This window comes from Lemur catta, chromosome 8 (genome assembly GCF_020740605.2).
Source record: "Lemur catta isolate mLemCat1 chromosome 8, mLemCat1.pri, whole genome shotgun sequence".
Classification (NCBI taxonomy): Eukaryota; Metazoa; Chordata; class Mammalia; order Primates; family Lemuridae; genus Lemur; species Lemur catta.
This window is the reverse complement of record NC_059135.1, coordinates 49,309,540-49,336,758: the sequence shown is the minus strand read 5'-3', so window position 1 is coordinate 49,336,758 and position 27,219 is coordinate 49,309,540. Positions and strand designations below refer to the sequence as shown.

General features: G+C 37.7%; 1 protein-coding gene across 1 annotated transcript in view; it reads right to left on the bottom strand.

The window, feature by feature from the left end:
* Positions 1-27,219, bottom strand: part of PDE11A (phosphodiesterase 11A) — a 332,704-nt gene that overhangs the window by 208,896 nt on the left and 96,589 nt on the right. Inside the window, exons 3-4 of the mRNA XM_045559347.1 lie at positions 4,703-4,792; positions 214-354 (exon numbers count right to left, since the gene is read on the bottom strand). Of these exons, the coding sequence (XP_045415303.1) occupies positions 214-354; positions 4,703-4,792 (231 nt within the window). The remainder of the gene's footprint in view (positions 1-213; positions 355-4,702; positions 4,793-27,219) is intronic.

The following is a 27,219-nucleotide window of genomic DNA, read 5'->3' as shown; positions in this document are numbered from 1 at the left end:
GAGTCTGTGTTTCTAAAACAGCAGCAAAATAAGAATGAAAATACATGTCAAGGAAATAAGAAATTCTCATTTTATAAAAAGTCACCTCATGGTTAGAAGCATCACGAAGAGAGTGGCTCAAGTCACGATTTCACAAGTTTAATTACAAATAAACTCAATTTGATTCCATTCACACAGCCTTCAACTCCATATGAAAGGTAAAAGATTACTTACTGGTGATTCAATGTCCTCTAGGAGTAAAACAGAACAGCGTTCACATTTCAACAGAGTTTGGGCCCGATGCATTATTTTCTTGACAATTTTCTCCAAGTCAGTCTGTTCTTCAAAGAGGTCATTAACCACCTCTAGCAAAGCCTAGGAAAGATGAAATGGATGTATTTAGGTGGATACAGAACTGAAAAGGGGACGTTTTTTCCCTCAAAATTCCATTTAGTCTTTGCTCTAATAAAATATTATAAATATTTTTGTGTGGTGAATTTTAAAGGCATTTATGATTGTTTTGACATATTTCCATCATTTCATCTTAGAACACACTCTTAACCTTCAAAATACAACTTGAGAATAGAGCTAATCCATATAACAGGGATGACAGAGTCATTAGCTACAGCCTTTTCCCCCCTTCTATGGTAGTTTTTCTGCAATGCAACTCGATATAAACCCAACATTTTATAAAGACGAAGCACATTTATTTCAGAAAATCACAAAGCAGCTCTTCCTTACTATCAGGAACAAATAGCATCTTGGTCAAATTTGAAACTCATTTTCACTAATGCACACCTCTCACAGAACTCTGAAACAATTATAGAGGTGAATACTAATTAAGGTTCAAAACCTTCAAAATATATAACTACCATTAATCCTTGTACATAAGAAGGGGGAATACTACCTCATCCAAAACTGTTTAGGAGAACCTTTAGATACTACTATATATCTCAGGAAGGAAAACATCATTAAAATTTCTGTTAAAACAGCAGAATGAAAAGCATACAAATTAAAGAAAAAAAAACTTAAATTCTAACTTGAAAACTATGTACTCATTTAAAAATTAAATTATAACAGCCTGTCATTTTATCTAGCTAAGTTAGCTTACAATTTTTGCATTGAAATAATACTTGTTTGGAATTTTTAATAACATGAATATTTCCAGAGATTTAAGAATAGTGGACTATGTACAGGTGGTAGACATTATACTTCTCTCCGAGAGCAATCAGAAAATGACACAGTCAATGAATTGGCCAGAGGGTGCTTTATGCAATAGAATTTAATAAGATGTGTGATCTCAAGTCTGACCTCCCACAAAAGGATTTCATGAGTTGTCAAATTCACGTCTATTCATCATGGCACTGACCATCATCCCAGGGACATGACTAATTTTCAGCTTTAGTAATGAATTTGATTTGTTCTGAAACCATTTGAAACGTGGAAATTTCTTCTCCAAATCTATTCAAGTAGGAAAGCATTTGAATGAGTTAATAAGACATCCATGAAATGAGTCTAGTTTATGGAGCAATTAAAGGAGGACCAAACATCCTGGGTAGCATTATCTCTAAAGAAAGACTGAATGTGGTGAAGGACCATATTGCTGTAAGATCCCAAAGCAAAGAGAAACACCAGGAGGTGAAAAAGATTTTAAGTGAATCCTGACAATTTAGCATTTGGACAGCAAATCTCTGTAAGGGGTCAATGCGTAATAATTTCACATTCAAATATAAGATTAAAAAGGAGACAATTGTCTGAATAATTACGAACAAAATTCCCTGTTTCTAAGGCAGAATACATTATTTCCTTAATCATCCAGACTATTGCTTCAGATGGATCATATTAACTGAACAATTATTTAACTTTTCAATTTGTTGTGACTGTGTGGAGAGAGCCTCTGGGACCCATATACAAGAACATTTATCTCAGAGGAAAAACTAATTGTGCCTTGAGTCTTGCACTGACAAATCACATTACAGTAATTTTATTGTTTCTAATTAAAAATTCCTGCTTTACTAATAAGTGATGAAAGTCTTACAAATAACAATGCAGACTAGCTCCAGAATAGGAGAAAAAGAGGAGAAAATCTAGGGTAACATGCAATTCAATAGACACTGGAAACATTTCACACAGTTGAATACTCCCTGCCTTTTGATGTCACTTGCCTTCTAGGAAATAAATATCTGCATTTGTCCCTCTGTCTTCTAGCGACCTTCTTTTGCTCCCGGGCTTATCCTTGAACCTCTTTTCTTCTCTTATGTACATGTTCTTCCTTCCCCAGATTAGCCCAGTTAGTCCCCCAGCTTTAAACACCATTTATGTGCTAATGGGTCCCAAATCTGAATCTCCAGTCCTGACATCTCCCAAAAAACTTCAGACTCCTTTATCCAACTGTTTATTTGCCAGCTGCACAAGCCAACAGTCTCTTTCACCCATTTCTGACATCAGCAAGCCCTGCAGATTTCACCACTGATTTGGGAGGGAATCTCTCACTTCTCACTTCCCTAGTCCCGGCTGCATTATTTCTTGACTTCAATATAGTCCTCTCCTAATTCCTCTCCCTGCTTTCATCCTTCTCTCCCCCTCCCCAGACAGTTTATTGTCTCCAGGGAAGCCAGAGGGATCTCTTTTAAAAGTAAATCAGACACAGCTCAAAATCTTCCAATGGCTTTCCATGGTACCCAGAATAAAAGACAAAGTCTTTGCTGTGCCCATGGGCCTTTCTTGCATCTGGCCCCTAGCTCACCTCCATCCTCATTTTCTTTTCTTTCATCCTCTCTTGTTCTATCTGCTCTCTCTACACACTGACCAAGCTTTCTCCTGCCCCAGGACCTTTGCACTTGATATTTCCACTGCCTGGAATGCTTTCCCCAGACCTTTGTATGGCTTTTCTCCTTCTCTTCATTCAGGTCTCTGGTCACATATCATCACCCTGGAGAGACCTTCTTGATCACCTTCTAAGATAAACATCCTCCCATCCTACCTTTCCACAGCCCTTTATCCCTTCATCTCACTTTAACTCTCTTTATAGCACTTATCACAACTTGCTGCTATATTGTTTGTATTTGTTCTCTTGTCTATTATTTATTGCTCCCAGTAGACTAGTAAACTCCATGAGGGCATGGATTTGGATAGACAGCATCTGAAGAGAACCACACAATACATATTTGTTGAAAGAGTAAATGAATTGTGCCATACATAAGGATGCAAAGATCAATCCTACATGAAACTTCCCTTAAGGAGTTCATAATGTAGTTGGAGAGGAGAGCCTTCATTAAATGTTATAGTGCAGTGTGATAGATACCCACAATAGAACAATAGCAGGAGATAAGGAAAAACAGTAAGCGAAGAAGGGAAGATTACCTGGAAGGTGGAGATGGGTCCTGAAGGATGCACAAGGTAGATGGCAGGGGAGGGTGGGGAAGGAAAGAAGACATTGATGACAGAGGGGAAGAATGTGGTTAAAGGTATGATAACAATGAAAAAAACAGATTGTTTTCTGGAAACTGGGAACTATATTACCAGAGTGCCAGATGAAAGAATGAGAATGGTAAGACTTGGGGCTGAAGATGAAAAGAGGATCCAGATCAGAGAAAAAGTGTGGTATGTTTTGTAAAGGACGATGGCTGTAGTAATCAACTGTGTTCATTTGTTTCTTGAGAAATTTTCATAACTCACAATACTTAACAAATGAAGTTGTTAATCAATTTGATGATCAGATTAACTGAGGGTTTCTTTGTGAACATCATCTTGCTAAATACATTTCTAAATTGTGACAATCATCTTCCTATATTTAAAAGTAGAATGAGTCTAATATAATTTAATCTCTACTTGCTATTTCAGAATTTTTTTGAGCACTGGTCATTTTTTTTTTTTAACTATTTGGTTCTACAACTCATGAAGGTATACAAGCTCAATCCCTCTAAATGTGTTTCTATATAATTTTATGAAAGTCTTTGCATTATTGGTCCAACTGTCTTGTGATGTTCTTCCAGAAAAACTTTCAATTCAAAAACAAAATCTAGGAAGTGGGGTAAAATCATGCTTCTTAACAGAACCAAGTTGTAAAACATCATCAAATTGCATTATCGGCCGGGCGCGGTGGCTCACGCCTGTAATTCTAGCACTCTGGGAGGCCGAGGCAGGTGGATCGCTCGAGGTCAGGAGTTCGAGACCAGCCTGAGGAAGAGCAAGACCCCGTCTCTACTAAAAAAATAGAAAGAAATTATCTGGCCAACTAAAATATACATAGAAAAAATTAGCTGGGCATGGTGGTGCATGCCTGTAGTCCCAGCTTCTCGAGAGGCTGAGGCAGTAGGATTGCTTAAGCCCAGGAGTGTGAGGTTGCTGTGAGCTAGGCTGATGCCACGGCACTCACGCTAGCCCAGGCAACAAAGCGAGACTCTGTCTCAAAAAAAAAAAAAAAAAAAAATTGCATTATCATTTCAAAGCTACAAGTAAGCAAAAATCTGCTGCCTCACAGTACAGATGTGAAATTAATTTCCTTTTTAAAAGAAGCTAGTACTATTTCCCCCAAACAACAACAGAGAATTTGAGCTATTGCTTAAAGGGTATCTTCAACCATAGCCTTGCACGATTATACAAATAAAAAAGATTCCTGGGTTATTCAAGATCTCTGCTGTTTTTAAAAGATATAATGACTCACAGAAACCAGAAAGACAGAGAGCATTGAGGATTGTCAGCAACCTTTCTCTCTACTCACCCTGCTTCTTTCATATTCTTTCCTTGAGGCAGCAAAGAGCTGAGCATTAGATATGGCGATTCCACAAAAAGGAAGATACATCTGCATGACCTGGGGCAAAGAGAGCATTGAGAGCATTAAAACATAAGAACATTAAAACATCCATCACTGACCTAAATTCTACATTTCCTGCCTATGCCTGATTGTAATACTTTCTTTTCAGCCACAGGGATTAAGTACGGAGTTGTTGATACTAGTATCTGAATTTCTGAAGAGATATTTTCAGAGTTAATTATAAGATGCTGTAAATCAGGCTTTAACTGGGGAATTCTCATTTATGACAACATAAAGTGAAGCCACAGATTCTGAGGGTTATGATATAGGAACTGTATCTAAAGCATCTTGTGTTCCTTCATTGATAAAAGAAGAATAAATAAGTGAATGAACCCTGATATATATGGAATTTAAGGCATGTGCCCACACTCACATCTGGAGGTGGGTGGGATATAAGGCAATTCCTTTGTTTAAAGGTATATGGTATATGGCATATGCCATATGTATATGGTATACCATTCTCACCTGTAGCAGGGATTTCAGCTTGACCCGAGACCTGTTGGCTACCAGATTTAAGCATGCCTGTCGGATGGGCCCGGGGGAAACATAGGGGCCAGAGAGCTTAGCAGCCTTCTGCAAAAGAGCTCAAAATGTGCCCACTGCTGTGCAGACATAACCGGACACAAATGCACACTAGAGGGATGGTTCCACAGAAGCCTATTTGAGGAAAGGCTGGGAGCCAGTGAGAGGAAGAGCTTCTCCTGTGGGAAGAAACACCCAACTGTAATGGGCCCAACCCTAACTAAGACTTTCTCATCACCGGGGTCTAGGTCTAGGGATTTTCAGTACTGTCTGGCATGCTCGCTCAAATTCTGTTCCAGAGAAATACAATGTTCCAAGTAAAAACTGGAAGAACTATTTCCCTAAACTCTTCGCAATGTATAGAAACAAGTGGCACTGCTTTGGGTCTTCTCTAAAGCAGAGGGAAAAGAGTACGTTTTCTGTCACAGCCCTTCTTTCTGTCACACACGCGCACATGCACACGCACAGTGGTGCCCTGTGCAGAGGTGCAGAGCAGTGGCAAAACACAGCAGTTCCGGCCACGCCTGGCAGAGGGCAGTGTGGCGCCCACCATGAGTGAGGGATGAGCAGCAGGCCAGCGACTCAGGAGCACTTGTGAGACACCCCAGGGACACTTAGAGCAGAATTATCTGGAATGGAAGGTGATTTTGCAGAGGACATAAGACAAAGGGAAATTCACATTCCCTGTCATTTCTTTCCTATTAAAATCTTGCTTCAGTTACCTGGGCATGCTTAACTCTGACCTATGATCTCAGAAAGAATTTCAGAGCCCTACAGAAACTGACGCTATGACCTCACTCTTAAAGAAGAGAAACAGTGGGATCAGTATTAAGAATAGGTACAAAAATCAATGCGTTGATTTTTGCAGATCTTTTCAGGATAGATTGCTTCCCTGAATTGTCACATGTTGCCTTCTGGAACTAGACGTCGCTTCTCTTAGCCCCTCTTTCCCCTTTCTTACTTCTCCCCCTCATGCCGTGGGAAGTCTGTCCATAAGCCAGCATCAGGCTGTTGACATACAGCTGCCAGATATTCCGCTAGCATTTCCCTGCCTTTAGTCAGAATGGGACACTTTCAACATCACCTACACACATAGGAAGCACTTTTCTTGCAGTTCTGTTTTTTTTATGCCATGGAGACAGTGACTATAATGGGGCTTTAGGAAGGAGAAGGTATGGGTTACTTATTTTTAACTCTCCACCACTTATTTATTGTGTTTATATTTGTCTTTAGGGGCCAAGTTGAAGGTGGTTTGTAAGTCAAACAAGTAGGAAGCAGGGAGACTGACGAAAGGAGCATGGGAAATGTTTTCTAATACATCATAGGCTTGCTTTATGTCATTTGTAATCTCAGTATTTACTGAGCTCCAGGCATCATGTGTAATTAAAAAGAATCTGAATTTGAAATTAGATGACCTTTGTTCTTTCTATGGTTTTTCTATGTGAGATTCAACAAGTCCTTTAACCTCTCTGAACCTATTTTCTTATCTATAAAATGCCAGGTTTATGGTCCTTTTTAGTTCTAATATTTGGTGATTCAAATAGTGTGAAATATTGGTGAGCAGCAATAATCTATTTACTAGAGAAAACAAAGAATTCAATAAATATGATTGCATCTTATTCAAGAAACAACTATTTATAATTATAACTGACATTGACAAAGCCCTGTTGTCAATGTGTCAGGCATGATGTTAAACATTTTATATGCATTATATCCACTTGATCCTCACAACTACATATGTTATACCACTAATTCAATTTTTCACATGAGAAAACTGAGGCTTCAAAAACTTCAACCCAAAGTTGTTGGGAAATAGTTCTCCATGGGTCTCTTATGTCTCTGCGTATCTGGCAGACGGAGGCACTGGCTGTTCCTTTCAAGTATATTTGTACAGTGAACAACCTTGGAAAATAAAGATAGTGTCTCCATCCAGAACAAAGAGCAGAACTGTTTACTACTCAGTATAAAAAAGATAGTATCTCCCTCTAGGCAGAGGGCAGGCAGGCTCACTGTCCATTGTGAAAGATTTGGGTTGCTTACATTTGAGATTCCTTTCCAGCAATGCAATCCACTATGTGTGCTGTTACTGGGGTCAGAAAACCAGGACAAATGCTGATGCTCTGACTATTGCTATTGCTGTGAGCAATAAACTGTCCTTTGTCACTGATCCAGGACTCTCATGTCTTCTGTCAGCATCCATGAGACTTTGGCAGACTAGCCTACTAGCTTGCAAGTACAGTATGATAAAATCTCAAACCCTTCACAGTTAACAATGGCACCTATATAGTAATTGGTGAAGCTGTATTTTGAATCCTAAAAGTCTAACCCTAAAACCTACTTTCTTAACTTCTACGTTCTGCTTCCCGAAGTAATACTTATCTTTAATATCATTGGTAGGATGGCCTGGTTAGCTGCAACACGATAAGACAGACTGCAGGGACTAGAAGAAGATTCTTTCTACTTCTGCTCATTGCTACTTCAGTGTCTGAACTCTGAGCTGTCATAGGAGATTGTAGTTCTGGTAAGGCAGACATAACCTGGGTTTCCAGACAGTCCTCAGGTGGTAATCTGTCTAGCAGTTGGCCTAAGGGAAATCCTAAACAGAGAGTGAACCTCACTGATAGGCATCAGAATGTGGTGACAAAGGCCAGGGGAGAATATTCAAGTAGAAAAGAAGCACCCCAGTCTCCAGGTGGGGGTTTAAGGATCAAATTACACTCTTGGTGTTGGAAGGGAGGGAAATACCAGAAGAAAAGGAGATCCCCATCAGGTAGATCAGGTGTTAAATGTGGATCACACTGTTTTAGAGACACAGAACCGGTCACAGGTAGGGGCTGTGGGAAAGCAGAGCCTACAGGTAAGGTACCGAGGTGTGGTTCCAACTACAGAGTGGTGAGGAATCTGGAACCAGGAACCAGGCTGTGTTCAATACACTGCCAGAGAGTCCCAGGGTTAGGCCCAGTCTGAACACTTCTGTGTTGCCAGGAGCCTAGGAACAGACTAGGGTCACACTGTCAGTCCATGGCAAATCTTCATCCTCATCCAATTATGTTTCTGTTAAACCTAATTTCTAGTCTAAAAATTTTTAATTTGCAAGTACTTTCACTAAATAGTGTAAGCTATTCTTTGCCAATAGTACAATGTACTATCAAGAAAGCATGTAAGTCAGATTGGTATGATTAGTTCTTTAATCTACCCCACTGTGTCTGACAAAGCACCCCTCAATTCAGTCCTGACAGATGAGTGATATTTACTTGTCACAACCTTAGGAAAAGCAACTCTATAATCTTCCTCCATTTTAAATGTCTAATAAATGTCACTTTCATGAAATTCTCTCATATAAATGTAACAAATCCCTCATATCACAATGTAACTGCAATTCTTATTCTTCAGTGGAGATGAAAAACAACAACAGAAACTCTGCTAATCTAAACCAATTATGAAGCATTTAACTTGGCATTTTGAAAGGCGAAAGAGACTCACTCATGCTGTCTTATTTTGTGTACTCTAATTTATCAAGTTAATGCTTCTATAGCAGCATCCAAACAAAAGCAAATGGCAAAGCTAACATCCTACTCACTGTACTTGGAATGTACAGATCAGCTCAATTTAACAAGAGTCACCTGACTGCCTTCTCCTGTCAGGCTTTGGGTTAACAATGCAGCATGTATGATAAATTACATGACACCATTACTTCTCTCAAGTTTACCAGGAGTTTTAATTATATTCATGAGATGATTACTAGCCAGCTCAAAGTCCTTCTAGAGTTTCACAAAAAAAATAGTCTAAATTTGAAATTTCAATTTTGCATTAAAGACCTTCAAAGATTCTACCCTAGTTATATCTCCTAGTCTATACACTCTGTGTTCCAGTTAAACCGGATGATTCCAGCAGTTAATCCCCCCAAATCACCTATATTCTACTATGTCTCTACCATCTGCATCGCCTGGGATTCCTTTCCCTTTTACCTTCTACTTTCATTTCTATCAAAATTGTAATGATCATTTTAAAATTTGTTATATTTATTATTTTAGTTACATACATTTTAAATAATATAAAATAAAATATATTGGTTGTAAAATTACACTTCTTTTACATTCACATTTCTTTGAATAGTTTATTTAAACATTTCAGATGCATCTTTCTATCAGTGTCTTTGTTATAACTAGAACCACTCTTCAAATCAGTTTTAAATTAAGTTTTACACAATAGTCACCTTCACTAAGTCAAATGAAAAGATGTTGTATAGTGAACAAGCCTTGAAGATAGGAATGTCTCTTTCCACAGCAAAGAATTGTTTCCTATTCAGTATAATAAAGGTAAAATATCCCTCTGGGACAGGGGGCAGGCAGGCTTATTGTACATTATAGAGATTTAGTTTCCCTGCATTTGGAGTTCCCTGTGTAATCTGTATATGAAGCTAGTACTAAACATTTTATCCCAAGCCATAAGCACACATTCACATATCATTAAGACCATTGTTTTTGTTCATTTGTCCTCTTGGTGCATATCTATGAACTCTATGACATAGCCATTTCTCTGATGATTTAGAGAGATTGAGCATTTTTTCATATATTTATTGGCCATTAGTCTATCTTCTTTTGAAAAGTTTCTGTTCATGTCTTTTGCCCACTTTTTGATGGGGTTGCTTGATTTTTTTTTCTTGCTGATTTGCTTGAGTTCTTCATATATTCTGGTTATTAGCCCTTTCCTGGATGTATAGCATGTGAATATTTTCTCCCATTTTGTAGGTTGTCTATTTGTTCTGTTGATTGTTTCCTTGGCTGTGCGGAAGCTTTTTAATTTAATCAAGTCTCCTTTATTTTTATTGTTGCTGTGATTTCTCTTGGGGTCTTCTTCACAAATTCTTTGCCTAGGCCAACATCTGGAAGAGTTTTTCCAACATTTTCTTTTGGTATTCTTATAGTTTCATGCCTTAGGTTTAAGTCTGTTATCCATCACGAATTAATTTTTTGTGAATGGTGACAGGTGCAAGTCCTGTTTCAGTCTTCTACATGTGGCTATCCAATTTTCCCAGCACCATTTATTGAATAGGAATTCTTTTCCCCAGTGTATGTTTTTATTTGCGTTGTCAAAGATCAGATGGCAAGATGAGGATGGTTTTAAACCTGGTTTCTCTGTTCTTATCCATTGATCTATGTCTCTGTTCTTGCACCAGTGCCATGCTGTTTTGGTTACTATAGCTTTATAGTATAGTTTAAAGTCTGATAAAGTTATGCCTCCAGATTTGTTCCTTTTGCTTAGGTTTGCTTCAGCTATTCGGGCTCTTTTCTGGTTCCAAACAAAGTGTAAAAATATTTTTTGTAGATCTGCAAAAAAATGATGTTGATATTTTGATGGGAATTGCATTGAATCTGTAAATTATTTTGGGTATGTGGGATGCATTTCTGTTCATCCTGTTGAGTAGAACTTTGTTGCTTTGTTTTACATCTTGAGCCATTTTTTTATATGGGCTCTGAGATTTAGCTTTTGGGTAATTTCACACTGGTGGGTTTCTATTGTGCTGAGCAATGTATAATGCAGATCTGAGTACTTCCTGTAGGGCAGGTCTGGTCTTGACAAATTTCCTCAGTGTTTGCTTGTCTGAGAAAGTCTTTTTTTCTCCCTCATCCAAGAAACTTAGTTTTACAGGATACAATATTCTAGGCTGGCCATTATTCTGTTTAAGAAGACTGAAGATAGAGTCCCAATCCCTTCTGGCTTATAAGGTCTCAACTGAGAAGTCTGCAGTTAGCCTGAGGGGTTTTCCTTTGTAAGTTACTTGACGTTTTCACTTTACAGCTCACAGGAGCTCCTCCCTCATGTTAAATTTGTCCAGTATGATGACTGTGTGTCGTGGTGATTGCTTCTTTGCAATGAATCTTCCAGGTGTTTATTGAGCTTCTTATACCTGGAAATCTAAATTTCTAGCAAAAGCAGGAAAGTTTTCCTCAACTATTTCCTCAAATAGGTTTTCCAACCTTTATGTGCTTTCTTCTTCACCCTCAGGGATGCCTGTAATTCTTATGTTTGGCTTCTTTACATGATCCCATATTTCTTGTAGGCTTTGTTCCTTCATCTTAATTCTCTGCTCTTTATCTTTGACTGGCTTGTTTAATTCAAAGGTGTGTCTTTAAGCTCTGAGATTCTTTCTTCTTCCTGGTCTATTCTATTCTTAAGACTTTCCACTGTGTTTTGTATTTACTTAAATGAATTTTTCATTTCCAGAAGTTCTATTTGATTTTTTTTAATAATTTGATTTCTTTAGTGAATTTTTTGTTCATTTCCTGAATATTTTTCTGGTTTCTTTGTGTTGGTTTTCCATTTTCTCTTGTATTTCATTGAGATTATTTACAATCCATATTTGAAATTCTTTATCTGTCATTTTGATATTCTGAACTTGGTTGGTATCCATTGCTAGAGAGCTGGTGTTCCCTTTTGGGGGTGTCCTTTCACTCTGATTCTTCATACTTCTGGAATTTTTTTGCTGATTCCTTCTCATTTGGAGTAGCTGTTGATTCTTATCTTTGGATTCTCTTTTGTGTAGATAATGTCATGCTGAGTTTAATATCTGAGACAGTAGGTAGTGCTTGTGGGTGAGAATCAACCACACCCGATATGACTGAGTCAGTAAATGCTGTAAAGGGTATGCAAATTGACCTCCCTGTCAGTAGGTGGTGCTTTCTGGAAGGAACAAGCTGTAATGTTGTTTTGGGGGCCTGTGACTGGCTCTAGTCCCTTAGGAGAGGCACTCAAATGTCCCAGGTAGTGGGTGGGGCCCTGGAACTTCCAGGTGAGTCCTCATTCTCTGCCACAGCAGAGGCAGGTGTGCGAGTGTGGCTGGGCAGGGCTGGGTTGGGTGAGCTTGCCCTCAGCCTCCATAAAAGCTGGCAAGGTATCTGTTTCAGCAGGGGTCAAAGGTCTTCTCCCAGCTTCTGGGCAAAGCTACCTGGAAAGGGCTGAAGTGGCCCCACTCAACAAGAAAGTCTGCTTATTCAGGCAGGGCCATCTGAGACACACAATCTGGCAGTGTGGAGCAGGCCTTGCTCTTCTCCTTGCTCCCCTATTCTGTGGTTTTATCTCAGTATCTGCCGGTAGGCAGGAGATCAAACCAGCTGAGGCCGGGCGCAGTGGCTCACACCTGTAATCCTAGCACTCTGGGAGGCTGAGGCAGGAGGATAGCTCGAGGTCAGGAGTTTGAGATCAGCCCTGAGCAAGAGTGAGACCCCGTCTCTACTAAAAATAGAAAGAAATTAGCTCAACAACTAAAAATATATAGAAAAAATTAGCTGGGCATGGTGGCGCATGCCTGTAGTCCCAGCTACTCGGGAGGCTGAGGCAGAAGGATTGCTTAAGCCCAGGAGTTTGAGGTTGCTGTGAGCTAGGCTGATGCCACGGCACTCTAGCCTGGGCAACAGAGTGAGACTCCATCTCAAAAAAAAAAAAAAAAACAAAAAAAAAAACCAGCTGAGCTCCCCCATGACTATAACTCAGGCTGGGAAGTTCCCTGCCCAGGATCCCGACCTGAGCTGAGAGCCTGGCCCTCCTTAGCAGGGAGGGATGCCCCACAAGCACACTGCAGCTAGGACCTACACTGTACTCTCCCCCTTGATCTGCCCACATGGGCACTCTCACCTCCTGAGACTAATTCACAAATCTCCTCTCCGTGCCCCCTAGCAATGCAATTGAGACCTGGGGGTACAGGATCTGGCCTGTAGGCCCATCCCCAGGCCCCCCAAAATCATCCCTGATCATGCCAGGCAGAAGCACGTTTGATCCCAAATTGCCCACGGGGTGCCCAAGTAGATTCGATGTCCTTCTGCCTTGGGGCATGCCCTACTCTGATGGAGTCTCTGGACAAGCACACAAGTGAGGGCTGATGGGCAGGGAGCTCTCAGTTGGAGCACCCCACAGTCTGCTGCAGATCCCCAAGAAGAAAGGTCTGAGCCCCACTCTCTGTAGAAGCCTCAGTGTGGTGGCTCAATTGTTTCTCTCGGCAGCCATGCATGGGGGAGGAGAATGGGAGAAAAAGACTCTGAATGGGAGAAAGCTAGCACTCTGTTGTGTCTGTCCCTTTCTCTGGGAGGCTGTCCTCCCAGAATTTCCAGGCACTGGAGTCACACAGATCACCCAGGACCCACTGGATCCCTGTGGCTCTTGTAGTCTGGGCTAGAGTTGGGAAATGTCTGTGTAGGCATGAGCAAGATGAAACCTGAGGAGTTGAAGGCCCCTGGGGAGGACAAAGGTGCATGGCAGCCAGAGAAGCAATATGGCACTTGCTGTCCTGGCTCAGGTCTGTGGAGACAGGAGGCACCCCATGGGGACTGGGTTCCTGGTATCCTGTCCACAAGAAGCTCCCAGCTCACTGGTGGCAGTAGCCTGTGGGCTTGTGTGGGCAGAAAGACTCTCCAGCAGCTTGGGAATCCTCAGACTGTCAGAGATGTGATGGGGGAAAAACAAACTGCTCCACCTCCCCTTCTTGCTGGACTTCAAGCCTCTCAGGGGTTGCCCTCTGCTGATACTTTGCTCTGTCTTATTCTGCTCCACAACTTCTACCCATGGAGTCTCCTGAAGATTCTGGCACCCTTCCCTCACTCCCACACCTGGTATATGCTTGTCTTTCTCTTTCATCTAAAACTTCTCCTTCTTGCTGAGACATTGGCCTCTGGTGTCTCTGGTCAGCCATCTTGCCTCTCTCTACTGAGCCAATTTCTATTGATTTTATTTTCTCTTCTATTTATCACCCCCACTACTTTTCGTTTCCCTTATTTTTGTGATTAAACTAGAAATTTCATGCACAACTTGACAAAATCTAAATTTAACATCTTTAGCCTCCTTCCAAACAAGATAAGAACCTTGGAACAATTTAATACTTAATACTACTTTCCTGATATGGGTGTTACTTTTTTTCTAGTTCTATCTCATATGTCACTACATATTGGACATTATTATTCTTAGTCAATGTTTGTTTATATTTACCCACATGTGTATCATTTTTTCCTAATTCCTTCCAGCATCTCCTTCCTTCCTTCTATGATAGTTTGCTTTCTTTTTGAAGATATCTTTTAGAATATCCTTTAGTGTTGATGGTATATACTTTGTTTTTGTTTTGTTTAAAAGTATGTTTATTTTATGATCAATCTTAAAAGGTAATTTAGTTGGGTATGCAATTCTAGGTTTACAGTTATTTTCTCTCAGTACTTAGAAGACATTATTCCCCCAATTAGTAAGTGCAGTTGATGCTGCTTAAAAGTCAGCTGTCAATCTAATTCTTTGTAGACTACCTCTCTTTATCTCTTATTTCTTTTAGGACCTCTTTATGTCTTTGGTAGCCAATTTGCACTCTTGCAAGCCTCTAAGCCTTAATTGAATCAAATTAAATGCTAACGTATATATTAACCAAAGATTAGTGTGGACAGAGACAATATTATAACTTCATGACTCATTGCACACTAAAAGAGAGTCTTTATTAAATAATAAAGAAAATGTTCTACCCTATGTCATTCATTGGCATGAAAATTCAACACTCTGGGCCCAGACTCAACTGCACTATGGGTACGCATATGACAATGATCCATAGAGTTTCTACATAAGTGTGCAGGGGAAGCAGACAAATACATTTTTGAAAAGAGGGGGTAAAAAAAAAAAAAACTGAAGCAGCGTAGAAATAAAAAGTGAAAAACAAAATATTTTCATATTTTTTTCAGTCCCAGTGCAACAGATGCCTTATTAAAAAAAAAAAAAAGATATATGTTGCTCTATTTTGCTCTTTCCGAAGTCCTTCCTTTCCAAAAAGAAAAAAAATTACTAATTTGGCTTCACCATCTACTTTCTGAATGCCAAAAGGTCTAAAAAGCCTTAATGACTAAGAAGCTAATGAGTCTGCACACCCTGTGCAGCACTTTTCAGCTTGAAAGCACTTTATGAACATTGGCTAATTAATCTTTACAACATCCCACTCAGAAAGGCAGTTAAACTGAAAATCATTAAGCAATGTAAAAAAGTCACTTTAGTCCTGAAACTCATGAAAATATCACTAATAAGCATAAAATCTGAGCTGTGGGCCTTCCATCATTGCACTAAAGAAAGACAGTAGGTAGCCAGCCTTTTCAAACTTGCAAGCCACGGAGAAAGACTATTAAAGTCCCATGGTCTGGTCTGGCCCAATTACACATCATTAAAGAAAGCCAGAGATCTACACTGGAGATGTGGAGTGGGCGGCCTGGGGCCATCCGCTTTATGGACCCCACTCCTGGAAGACAAAACAGCTTGAAGAGTCACAGCTAAATGAATGGGTGAGAGAGGATTTTCCCAACAGGCTTTGTGCAGATTCACTCTTAGAGTCACTTCTGCCCTCAGGCTAACTGCAAGGCACTAATTGGGGTCCACTGATTTGGACCTGGAGGTGTTTTAACATAGCTGTGATTCAGACACCAAATAAACTCTGCAAGTAAAGTAATTTGGAAAATAACATATCAAAATATGAAAGCAGTCATATTATTCTCATATAATGAAACACTTTTAGAGCCTTTTTAGTAATAGAATATTAAAAATAATTTCAAAGTTAGTTTGGAGTTTTCTAGGATTCCAGAGGAAATCCCTGCTTCCAGAGGTATAGTTTCATTCACTGCCATATTGTTTCTGCCCAAATTCAGTAAAGAAAATAGGTAGAGCTTTTATTTCAAAAATCAGAATCATAAATGAATCTTGTTACTTCATACGAAAATATATACTCAGCTGAAGTTTGCCCTTTTCTGTCACTGATGTGCCCTTTTCAAAGAAAACAACCTCCGAAAGGTACACAGAAACCTAAAATACCAACTTTGCTTTAAAATATGACATGGAATAGATAATCCAATCACATGCTTTTTGAAACTGTCCACTATTAGAAATAACACTCTTTGAGGAACAAGGTGGCAGACTTCATTAACGAAAGACAAGGGAGAACAAGAGGGCAAATAAAGAAAAAGGAGAAGTATTGTTTTTAGAAGACAAAATCAAGGACAAGACAAGGGAGCAGAGATGTGGAGAGGAGCCCACAAAGACAAGAAGGCCAGGGTGGGCTCGCACTGGTCCAGATATAGGGCAGAACACATTAAAAAATGTGCACCTTTACAGACTACCTCCTCCCGTCTAGGCACTGTCATCACTCTTCTTCCTGTTTTCCCTTCTCAGGACAGCGGGGTATAGGTGCTTCTGCTTCTCTGTCTGGTATTTAGTTGGGGCCCCAGGGGCACTGGAATGAGCACCCTTCCTTCCACTGTTCTCACCCCTCCCCTACAAGCTAGAATTGGCCAAGTTATCCCCAAGAGGCCAACTAAGGGCAGACAGGCTGAGTCCAACTCCTGGCAAGTAGGCTACTAGCATCAACACCTAATCTCTTTGACTTTTTAGAGGCTCTGGTCTGCTGCCTGCTCGAATCATGCAGGTACTAAGTTACACCACCCAATAACATTATTCCTATCTGCCTGCCCCCAACCCCAGCCCCCTGTCAATACACACACACAAAACTTTAGAGAAATAACCTTCTCATGTCTGGAGATGGTTCTAAATTCCTACTCTCTTATTCACAGATACTCCATTGAAGGGAAGACTCTTAAGGGATCCATTGCAGGAGCCATGTCCTTTCTAAGATAATTTGTTTTATTCTTTTTACATCATTATGGGTAAATAATAGTTGTGTATCTTTATAGGGTACATGTGATGTTTTGATGCAGGCATACAATATGAATTAATCAGATCAGGATAATTGGGGTATCCATAACCTTACGCATTTATCATTTCTTTGTGTTAGGAACATTCCAATTTCACTCTGTTAGTTATTTTAAAGTATACCCTAACTTATTGTTGATTATAGTCACTTTGTTGTGCTATCAAATATTGCTCATTCTATCTAACTATATTTTTGCACCCATTAACCATCCCCACTTTATCCTTCCTCCCTGCTACCCTTTTCAGCCTCTGGTAACCATTATTCTACTCTCTGTCTCCATGAGATCAATCATTTTTAATAGTTATCTCCCTCATATGAGTGAGAACATGTGAGGTTTGTCTTTCTGTGCTTGGCTTGTTTCACTTAACATAATGTTCTCCAGTTCCATCGACGTTATTGCAAATGGCAGGATTTCTTTTTGTGGCTATATAATATTCCACTGTGTATCTGTACCACAATTTCTTTGTCCATTCATCCATTGATGAACACTTAGGTTGATTCCATATCTTTGCCTATTGTGAATAGTGCTGCAATAAAAATGGGAGTTCAGATATCTTTTGGTATACTGAATTCCCCTCTTTTGGATATATACCCAGCAGTGGAATTGGTGTTTTTATTTTTTTTTCTGATTATAGATTTCAAAAGAAAAAAAAGGACCCATATTTCTACCACTCAGAGGTAACTGCTATTAACATATTGAAGTATATCATTCAAGTTTTCTTCTCTCTTTCCTTTCACATAAACCCAAGTAGGCTAATCCTATACATAATATTTTATCTGCTTTTTCCCCATTTTTATAACCAGCTATCATTTATTATGACCAATTTCTATGGATGCAAAACATCTCAGTGTATGGCCAGAAAAAGAAAATTTATAGAGAAAGTAGATTAGTGGTTGCCTGAGGTAGCAGTGATAATAGGATTGACTGTAAATCAGCATAGGGGATCTTATTGGGGGTATGTTCTAAAACTGATTTATGGAGATGGTTGCACCACTCATAAAGTTACTAAAAATCACAGAATTGTTCACTTGAAATGGGTGAATTTTATTATATGTAAAATATACCTCAATAAAGCTGTTAAAAATTACCATAAATATTCCACTCATTATATGGATTAATATAATTTACTTAGTCATACACTGTTGGACATTTCAGTTGTTTCCAACTTTGGATTAACAATCCTAGGGTTAAACATCCTTGCAATTAAATCTTTCTGCATCCCAAGATTATTTTCTTCGAGTAAAGCCCTAATACTGGTACTTACTTATTTTATTCAATATATGCTCATATAGCACTTCTCTGTATAAGGTAACATTCTAAATGCTTTACTAATATTAATACAGTGATATATGTGTACATTTTTAATAACCCCTAAAAATACACAACTTTTTACTTTTTGTTAAAACAAACAGTATTAAAAGTGGACAGAGTAAAGTAACTATGAGCCTCCCTTCATTTTCTCTCCTGATACCCACTCCTTTCCCAGGAAACCACCTCTGTTAGTTTTTATAGTGCATTCTTCTGGGCTTTTTTATGAACTGCATAAATACAATAACTAGCTTTAATAGTGTTTGTAAACATAAGCAGGATTGCACCGTAAGTTATTTTCTGTAACTTCATTTTCACTTGGCAATGTATTTTAAAAATCTTTACATGTCTATTCAAAGAGATCTACTTTATTCATCCTAACGTCTGCAGGATCTTCTAGGGGGTGGCTGTACTCATTAATAGAAATTCACATTGTTTCCAATTTTTCTTTATTACAAATAATGCTGCTGTGAACTTTCTTACAAATATATCTTTGTGTACCTGGACAATACTTCCGTTAGATTCCTAAAAGTGAAATTTTGAGGTTGAAGAGTATGTGCATAAAAACATGCTAATAGCTACTGCCAAATCATCCTCCAAAGAGGCTCTACCAATTTATACTCCCATGGACAGTAATCAGAGAATTCATTTACACCACCCCCCACACAACATTGAGTATTATCTTTCTTTTTAAACCATGTCTATCTGACAGATAAAATCAATATTCATTTTTGCATTAACTTAGATTTATTTGATTATCAGTGAGATTGAACGCTTTTTTAATAATTTTTTGGTTATCTATTTTTAATATGACCTCTTTATGTCTTTTGTTTATTTTTTACTAAACATTTATCTATTCCTTATTGCTTAGTAAGCACTCTTTATTTTCTAAGAATATTAACCAATTTCCATTTTCATAAATCATGAATCTTGATAATCAGCAATTGTCATCTGTTTGATACAGTCCAATAGGCCTGCAAGATATGATTGCTTTGTCTAAGATGAATAAATATGCTGGCTCAGTAAACTTGGCCTACTCCTTCTCATGGTGTGAGGAACTTTTCCAAAGATATCTACCTACATAACTCTGTCAAGGTTATTTTTGTAAGACATTGACCTACATATCTTATTCTACCCATTTATTCCATCTGCCTTTGTAACTCACAGCTCCTGAAAGAAGTTGGTTGGAGCTACAGTTTGATCTGGGCTTTCTTGATGTTTAGCTATTAGGATCATTATGATTGCCTACTTACCAAGCACAGCAGGAAGCTACACTATATAGTAACGCAGTCAAGGCTCAGTACCCTGATGCTAGAAAGATCCTGTTACATCACAATCAATGTATGAACAGAAAATTTCCCTTTAGATGATTTTCTGATGAGAAATACCTAAGCTTTTCTTTAAACTTGAAATATATTCACACTATTTCCTCCTATTAGTAGCAGGAGCCTTCCTTTCACCATCTCGTTTATTGAGCTCCTTCCTTTTTATAATTCCTGGTTTAAAAAGTAATGGGCATTTATAGAGACGGAATCATCCAGCATGTGGCCTTCTGTGTCTGGCTGCATTCACTTAGCATACTGTTTTCAAGATTTATCCATTCTGTAGTATGTATCAGTACTTCACTCTTTTTTATTGTAAATATTAATAAATAGACCTTTTTTAGAGCAGTTTTCAGGTTTACAGAAAAACTGAGCGGAAAGCACAGAGATTTCTCATAGACCCCTTTCCCCTGCCCAACACGCACAGTTTTCCCTGTTATTAATATCTTGCATTAGTGTGGAACATCATTTGTTACAATTGATGAGTCAATACTGATACATTATTATTAATTAAAGTCCTGTCTACAGTAGGGTCCACTCTTTGTTGCACATTCCATGGTTTTGACAAATGTATGTATTCACCATTACAGTAACATACACAATAATTTTCTGCCCTAAAAATTCCCATGTGCTCCACCTACTAATCCCTCTTTCTCCTCGAATCCCTGGAAACCACTGATTTTTTTACTAACTCTATATACAGTTCCGTCTTTTCCAAAATGTCACATATTGGGGGGAATCACATAGTACATACCCTTTTCAGACTGACTTCTTCCACTTAGCAATATCCATTTAAGGTAACTCTGGGTCTTTTCATGGCTTGATAGCTCATTTCTTTTTATCACTCATTAATACTCCATTGACTCGATGTACCAATGTTTGTTTATACATTCACCTACTGAAGGACATTTTGGTTGCTTCCAAGTTTTGACAATTATGAATAAAGCTGCTGTAAACATTTATGTGCTGATTTTTGTGTGGACATAAGTTTTCAGCTCATTTGGGTAAATACCCATGAGTGTGATTGCTGGATTGTAAGTTTAGTTTTGTAAGAAACTGCCAAATTGTGTTCCAAAGTGGCTATGCCATTTTGCATCCCTGCCAGCAGTGAATGAGAGTTCCTGTTGCTTCATATTCTTGTTAGCATTTGATACTGTCAGTGTTTTGGATTTTAACCATTCTAATAGGTATTAGTGATACCTCTGTGTTTTAATTTGTAATTTCCTAATGACATATGATGTCGAGTATCTTTTCATATGCTTATTTGTCATCTATGTGTATCTTCTTTGATGCAATCTTTTGCCTATTTTTAAATTGAGATGTTTATTTGCTTATTATTGAGTTTTAAGAGTTCTTTATATATTTTGGATACCAGTCTTTTATCAGATATGTGCTTTGCAAAGATTTTTCTCCCAGCCTGTGGCTTGTTCACTCATTACATGTTATTTTTGTATAAAGCTTAACCAAATTTTTTGTTTATTTCTTTCTATTCTGGTTCCACCAAACGTTAAGATTAACTAAAAACCTTAATAGGCCGGGCGCGGTGGCTCACGCCTGTAATCCTAGCACTCTGGGAGGCCGAGGCGGGTGGATCGCTCGAGGTCAGGAGTTCGAGACCAGCCTGAGCGAGACCCCGTCTCTACTAAAAATAGAAATAAAAATTATCTGGACAACTAAAAATATATATACAAAAAATTAGCCGGGCATGGTGGCACATGCCTGTAGTCCCAGCTACTCGGGAGGCTGAGGCAGTAGGATTGCTTAAGCCCAGGAGTTTGAGGTTGCTGTGAGCTAGGCTGACGCCACGACACTCACTCTAGCCCAGGCAACAGAGCAAGACTCTGTCTCAAAAAAAAAAAAAAAAAAAAAAGATTAACTAAAAACCTTAATAAATTTCCTCATTTACCTTCAAACTTATTTCAGTATCAGTCAATCCAGGAATCCAGGACAATATCCCTTTGTCCATGTCCAGGGGAAAAGGCATGTTTTATCTGTGGAGGTAAGCTCTTTGCTTGGGTTTTAGATTTTTGTCCTTTTTGAGAAACCTTGGGGCTCTTCCCCTCTACTATCATTGTTTGTATCCTATGTCTAGATCCACCCCTCTCCCTTCAAAGGGGGATGTGCTTCCTTTCATTTGGCATTGCTGTTTCCATCTTCACTGTGTGACCTACATCTGTGTGGCTTCATATCCTCACTCCCTTGTCATTTGGATTACTGTGTGCAATCTTCAGCTTGTAGCTTGTCTATGACCCCCCAATCACCAAGTCATAAAATATATCAGTTATTCTAAGTCCTTATCCTCTCTGCAGCCTTTAACACTTGATCACCAGCTAGATATTAAACTTTGGCTTCCATGTACTATATACTCCCATTTCTCCTTCTGCATTTCTGACATCCCATTCAAGCTATATTCCCAGGTTCAGACTTTGCCTTCTAACCTCTTTCTACCTTCTTCCTCTAAGGATTTATTTATTTTCACAATATAAGAATACTACAAAATAAAGTGAGTTGGCCACGCAAAAATTAACCTTTGAAGCAAAAGTCAGAAAAGACAGCAAACTCAGTACTGCCAGCTACTTGAGACAGCTGAGAAAACTTCCTCCTTCTGCTTACTCACTTCCCGCCACTCTTCTGTCCATTGGTAATTCCCTCTGCCTCTGACTTAGCTATCCTATGCCCCTAACCCCACTTTCAGTCAGTTACCTCTGCTACCTTCCTGACCCAAGTTTCAGTCTCTGATCTGGATACAGCTTGAGTTCTGAAAACATTTGCTTCCTCTTACAATCTAATTTTAGCATTTCCAGTCCTAGATTGATGTGAACTCTGAATTTAACCATACTCACTAAACAGGTGCCAAAGTCTCTTCCTTTTACCTAAGTCTTCAGTAGTCAACTCTGAGACGATTCTCAGAGTTGGCTTTCGGATGTTGATCTTTTCTCTGCTCTATTTTCACATCACCAGGTGCCTACAGGACATTTCAACTAGAAGGTGCTCATACTACCTCCAACTCAGCATTCCAAAACCAGTTTATCATTTCAGTCCCCCATCCTCCCAAAGCAAGAAGGCTTCTTTCTCCAAAATGTCCTATATATGCCAAATGAACCGTTAATGTTCAAATCATCCAGTTCCAAACTATTGGAGCCATCTTTGATTGTTGTCCATATATAGGCATAAGCAAGTCATAGCAATCTAGCAGCTTCTGAAACTTCCATCCTCGTCCCATTCATCTGGCCTAGTACTGACATCCTCACCATCTATGGTAACAGTCCCCAGATCTCTCACCACTATTGCAACAGTAGCCAAGATCTTCTCATCCTTTCAACATGACAAGAACTCACTAACTTTTGTTTCCTATCCAGAAAAGACATAAATTTAAACACACTGACTATCTTTCCAAATATATCCTGTTGTCATAATTTTTTAAATGTAGGAAATAATATAAATGTCCTACGCATATTAAAAACTAGGTTTTTTTTCAAGCTACATTTGTGTGAGCATTTTTATATCACGTATACTATTTTTAAAAATCTCAGAAGCTCATCAGAAAGTATCTCTGATATTTAAGACTATGGCTTACTATTTTATAGATGCTTGGGGAAGACATGTAATAATCTCAGGAAAAATAGTGAGGAAATATAAAATTACTATTTAGAGAAACTCATGAGAGCCAGAGGGGATTCTTCTGCTTATGTATCTTATTTTTTTTCATTTTCCCAAAATAATTCATCATCCAAATGCAACACCAATGACATAGATAATAAACCATACTATTTTTAATTTCTAGTAATATTCTCCAGTGGAGTTTAAAACAGAGAAAGATATGAAAAATATGCTTAGAGCATTAATATTTAATTAATGTAATAGTACCCCAAAATGAATATTTTAACTGTAAAAGTCTAGGTCAAATTCATAAGTTGTGTCTATGCAACTAAAACACAAAAGTCATACCTAGTAAATTCAGGGTAATCTTACTGCATAGACTTGAACACAAAGAGAGCTTTAAAGTTTAGCCTAACAACAAACAGAACTTTGTGAAGGGCACATCAATCATTTATTACCAGATTAGGGAATCAATCCAAAAAGGCAAAGGGGAAACTGTGTACATGATTCATCAGTAATGCAGCAAGATTTCTCATTTAGTGTCCTAGAATAGTCCAGCTCACAAATTAAGAAGGTATCTTCAAAGCCAAAATGCTTTATTGTCCGCATTCACACTTTCCACTTTTCACCCCTACTCATTCTCAGCCTTTCTTTTAGGTGCTGTTTCTCTTCCTGGTTCAAATCCTTATCTTAAGATCTCAATTACATACAGAGCAAGCAAAAAGAACAGAAATACAAGACTGAAGAGAGCAGAAGGAAAGAACTCATAAAAATAAAAGCAGAAAATAATAAATGAGAAAACAACCAGTAAAATTGAAAATACATCCAGAAATGGCTCATATAGGGAAAAACAATAAGACAAATAAATAGTTTAATCAGAGGGGGAAAATCCCATAAATATACTAAAACAGAAGTAATAAAGAAAATTTAATCACAGCTACAGAAGAAAATTAAGGGAAGTATAATACTTTTTTCATAACCCTAAGCTTATGTACTTGCAAATCTGATATAAACTTGTGAATTTTAAACAAAATAGAAATTGACAAAATTGAATCAAGAAGAATGATAAAATCTGAGTAAAATAATCACCACAAACATGATAGAGTTGCAAAAGAATCATTCTCAGAAAATGTGCCAGGTCCAGATGGCTTTATAGGCAAATTCTTTCAAACTTTCAAGAACAAGGAAATTCCTATGCTCTTCAAGTTACTCTAGAATCCAGAGAAGGAAACACTCACATATTTTTTGAAGATGCAATAATCCTGATAGCACGTTCTGATAAAAATAACACAAAAATTAAACCTAGAAAATAAGTCCTTTATGAAAATAGATAAAGATTCTAAATAAAAATATTAGGGCCAGGTGTGGTGGTTCATGCCTGTAATCCTAGCACTCTGGGAGGCTGAGGCGGGAGGATAGCTCAAGGTCAGGAGTTCGAGACCAGCCTGAGCAAGAGCGAGACCCCCCGTCTTTACTAAAAGTAGAAAGAAATTAGCCGGACAACTAAAAAAATATATATGTAGGAAAAATTAGCCAGGCATAGTGGCGTATGCCTGTAGTCCCAGCTACTCGGGAGGCTGAGGCAAAAGGATTGCTTGAGCTCAGGAATTTGAGATTCCAGTGAGTTAGGCTGACACCATGGCACTCTAGCCCAGGCAACAGAGTGAGACTCTGTCTCAAAAAAAAAAAAAAAAAATAGAAGATTAAATACATATATATGTATTTATATATTGGGATATTGAATTTAGCCAAATATAAAAAAGTAGAACATGATCAGAATATCTATTTAGAATAAACTGATGATAGTTCAATGTTTCAAAATTTTTATAAACTTTCATATTAACTTGTAAAGGAAAAAAATATGATCATCTTAATATTCTAAAAAGTCATTTGATAAAATCCAATACCCAATGGCTATGAAATTTTTATGTTATAATGTATATTAAAGAACAGTTTTTAAATGGAAAAACATTCCATTTTTCAAAGTGAAAGGACACTGAGTCAATATTAAAAAGATATCAATTATCTCTCTAAATTAATGTATAAATTTTATTCTAGTGAAAACTGGAATAATTCTTTTGGAATTTGAAAAGAAAAAGTAATTCTAAAATTCAAATAGAATGAAAAATGTACAACAATACCCAACATTTAAAGAAACAAAAGAAATAAGAAGAATCTATTGTAAGTCTATGATGATCAAAATAGAATAGTAATAAGGACACAACAATCACATGACTTAATGGAACAGAAGCCCAGAACCAAGTATATAAAATAATTTACTATGTGACAAATGTCACATCCCTCAGAAAAGAATGATTTTAGTTAACAAATTGTGTTGGGACATATAGTTCAGTATTTGGAAAAAACTAAAAATTAGAAAACCTTTTTTTAAAATTCCCAGGAAGATTAAAGATAGGATAAAAACTATAACTATAAAAGTCATGAGGAAATATTGCAAACATTTATGTTTCTTAATTGTGAAAGGCCTTCCCAATCAATCACATCCTAAATGTGGAAATTATATGAAAGACTTTTAATACATTTGAAATTGAAAACATCTATATCTCAATATATAAAATAAATAAAGTTAAAAGGCAAAACAAACTGGGAAAAATCATTTGCAATGTTTATGAAAATAGTGAATACCGAAAACAGGGAAAGAATTCTCTGAAATCAATCAGAAAAAAATACTTCATGAAAAAGGTCAAAGACATAAACAGACAGATTAAAAAAAAAACCCAAATATCTGAAAAAACATATTTAAAAAGTTCAGTACTAATTATCAAAGAAATATAAATTAAAATAACAATGATTTATCACATTTCTCCTATATTGACAAATATTATTAAAATCAATGGCTAATAATAATGTGGGGAAACATGCATTCTCATATATCTCTAGAGAGAGTTTAATTGGTGCAGCATTTCTGAAGAACAGTTTTGCAAAATGTATGAAATGCCTTTAAAAAAGTACAGGCCCTTTGTCCATACAATTCCATTCTTAGAAATTATCTTAAGAAAATAATCAGACAAGTTTATTCGTATGTGCTCACGTCTTAACAAGGGACAAACTCAGGTTTCATAGGGCCCAGATGTCATACTTTTAGGGAGGGAGTACTTTTAGAAAAAAATTACAAAGTTATGAAAACAAATTAGTTACAAAAATAAATACTCATTTAGAATGAGGAAAGAAATCATAACACACTACAAATTTTTAAAAATTGACAATACCCCAAACATCACAACATCCAGAAAAATACCATATTTGTACTAATTTTTCTAAATGTTTGACAGCATGCTTTTTGGTTGCCTCTGTATGTAACTATCATGTTAAATATCATTTTCCGATAGTTACACAGAAAAATAAGACAGTCTTCTCTAGCATAGCCAAACAAAATTCGTTTTATATTGTTGATGGTTGGGAGGCATAATACATACAACCTCACCCAGAGACACATTTTCTACTTGCATTACTAGTACAGGTTTGTGCCTACAAATGCAGGAATTCTGATAAATCATATTTTGCATAATTTCCACCTAAAAGCAATAAAGAAAAGAAAACATGGTGTGTTTATCATTGTACATGCAGCATTGAGTATACTCCTGATAGGAGAGAGATTCTGTTTTTATTAGGCATCTCTGAAAATAACGTTTTACACATTTGATGATTAGAAGAATTTTCCATAAACTAGTTTCTGGCTCCATGCATTTCAAGTCTCATTTCTCCTTCACTATGCATATTCTTCCAGGGCCACATGTTGTAGAACACATTCGTATCAAAATGTGACCACTGGCCTTGTACCTTTGTACTAAGATGCTAAGTGAGCTGGGATAGCGAGTGAAAGAGTGTTCAGGAGAGCTATTTTTTCCTACAGCATAAGACTAGCAACAACTGAACTCTACACAGAAGGGATTGAAAACCACATCAATGTATCCTACTAAACTCAAACTATTATAAC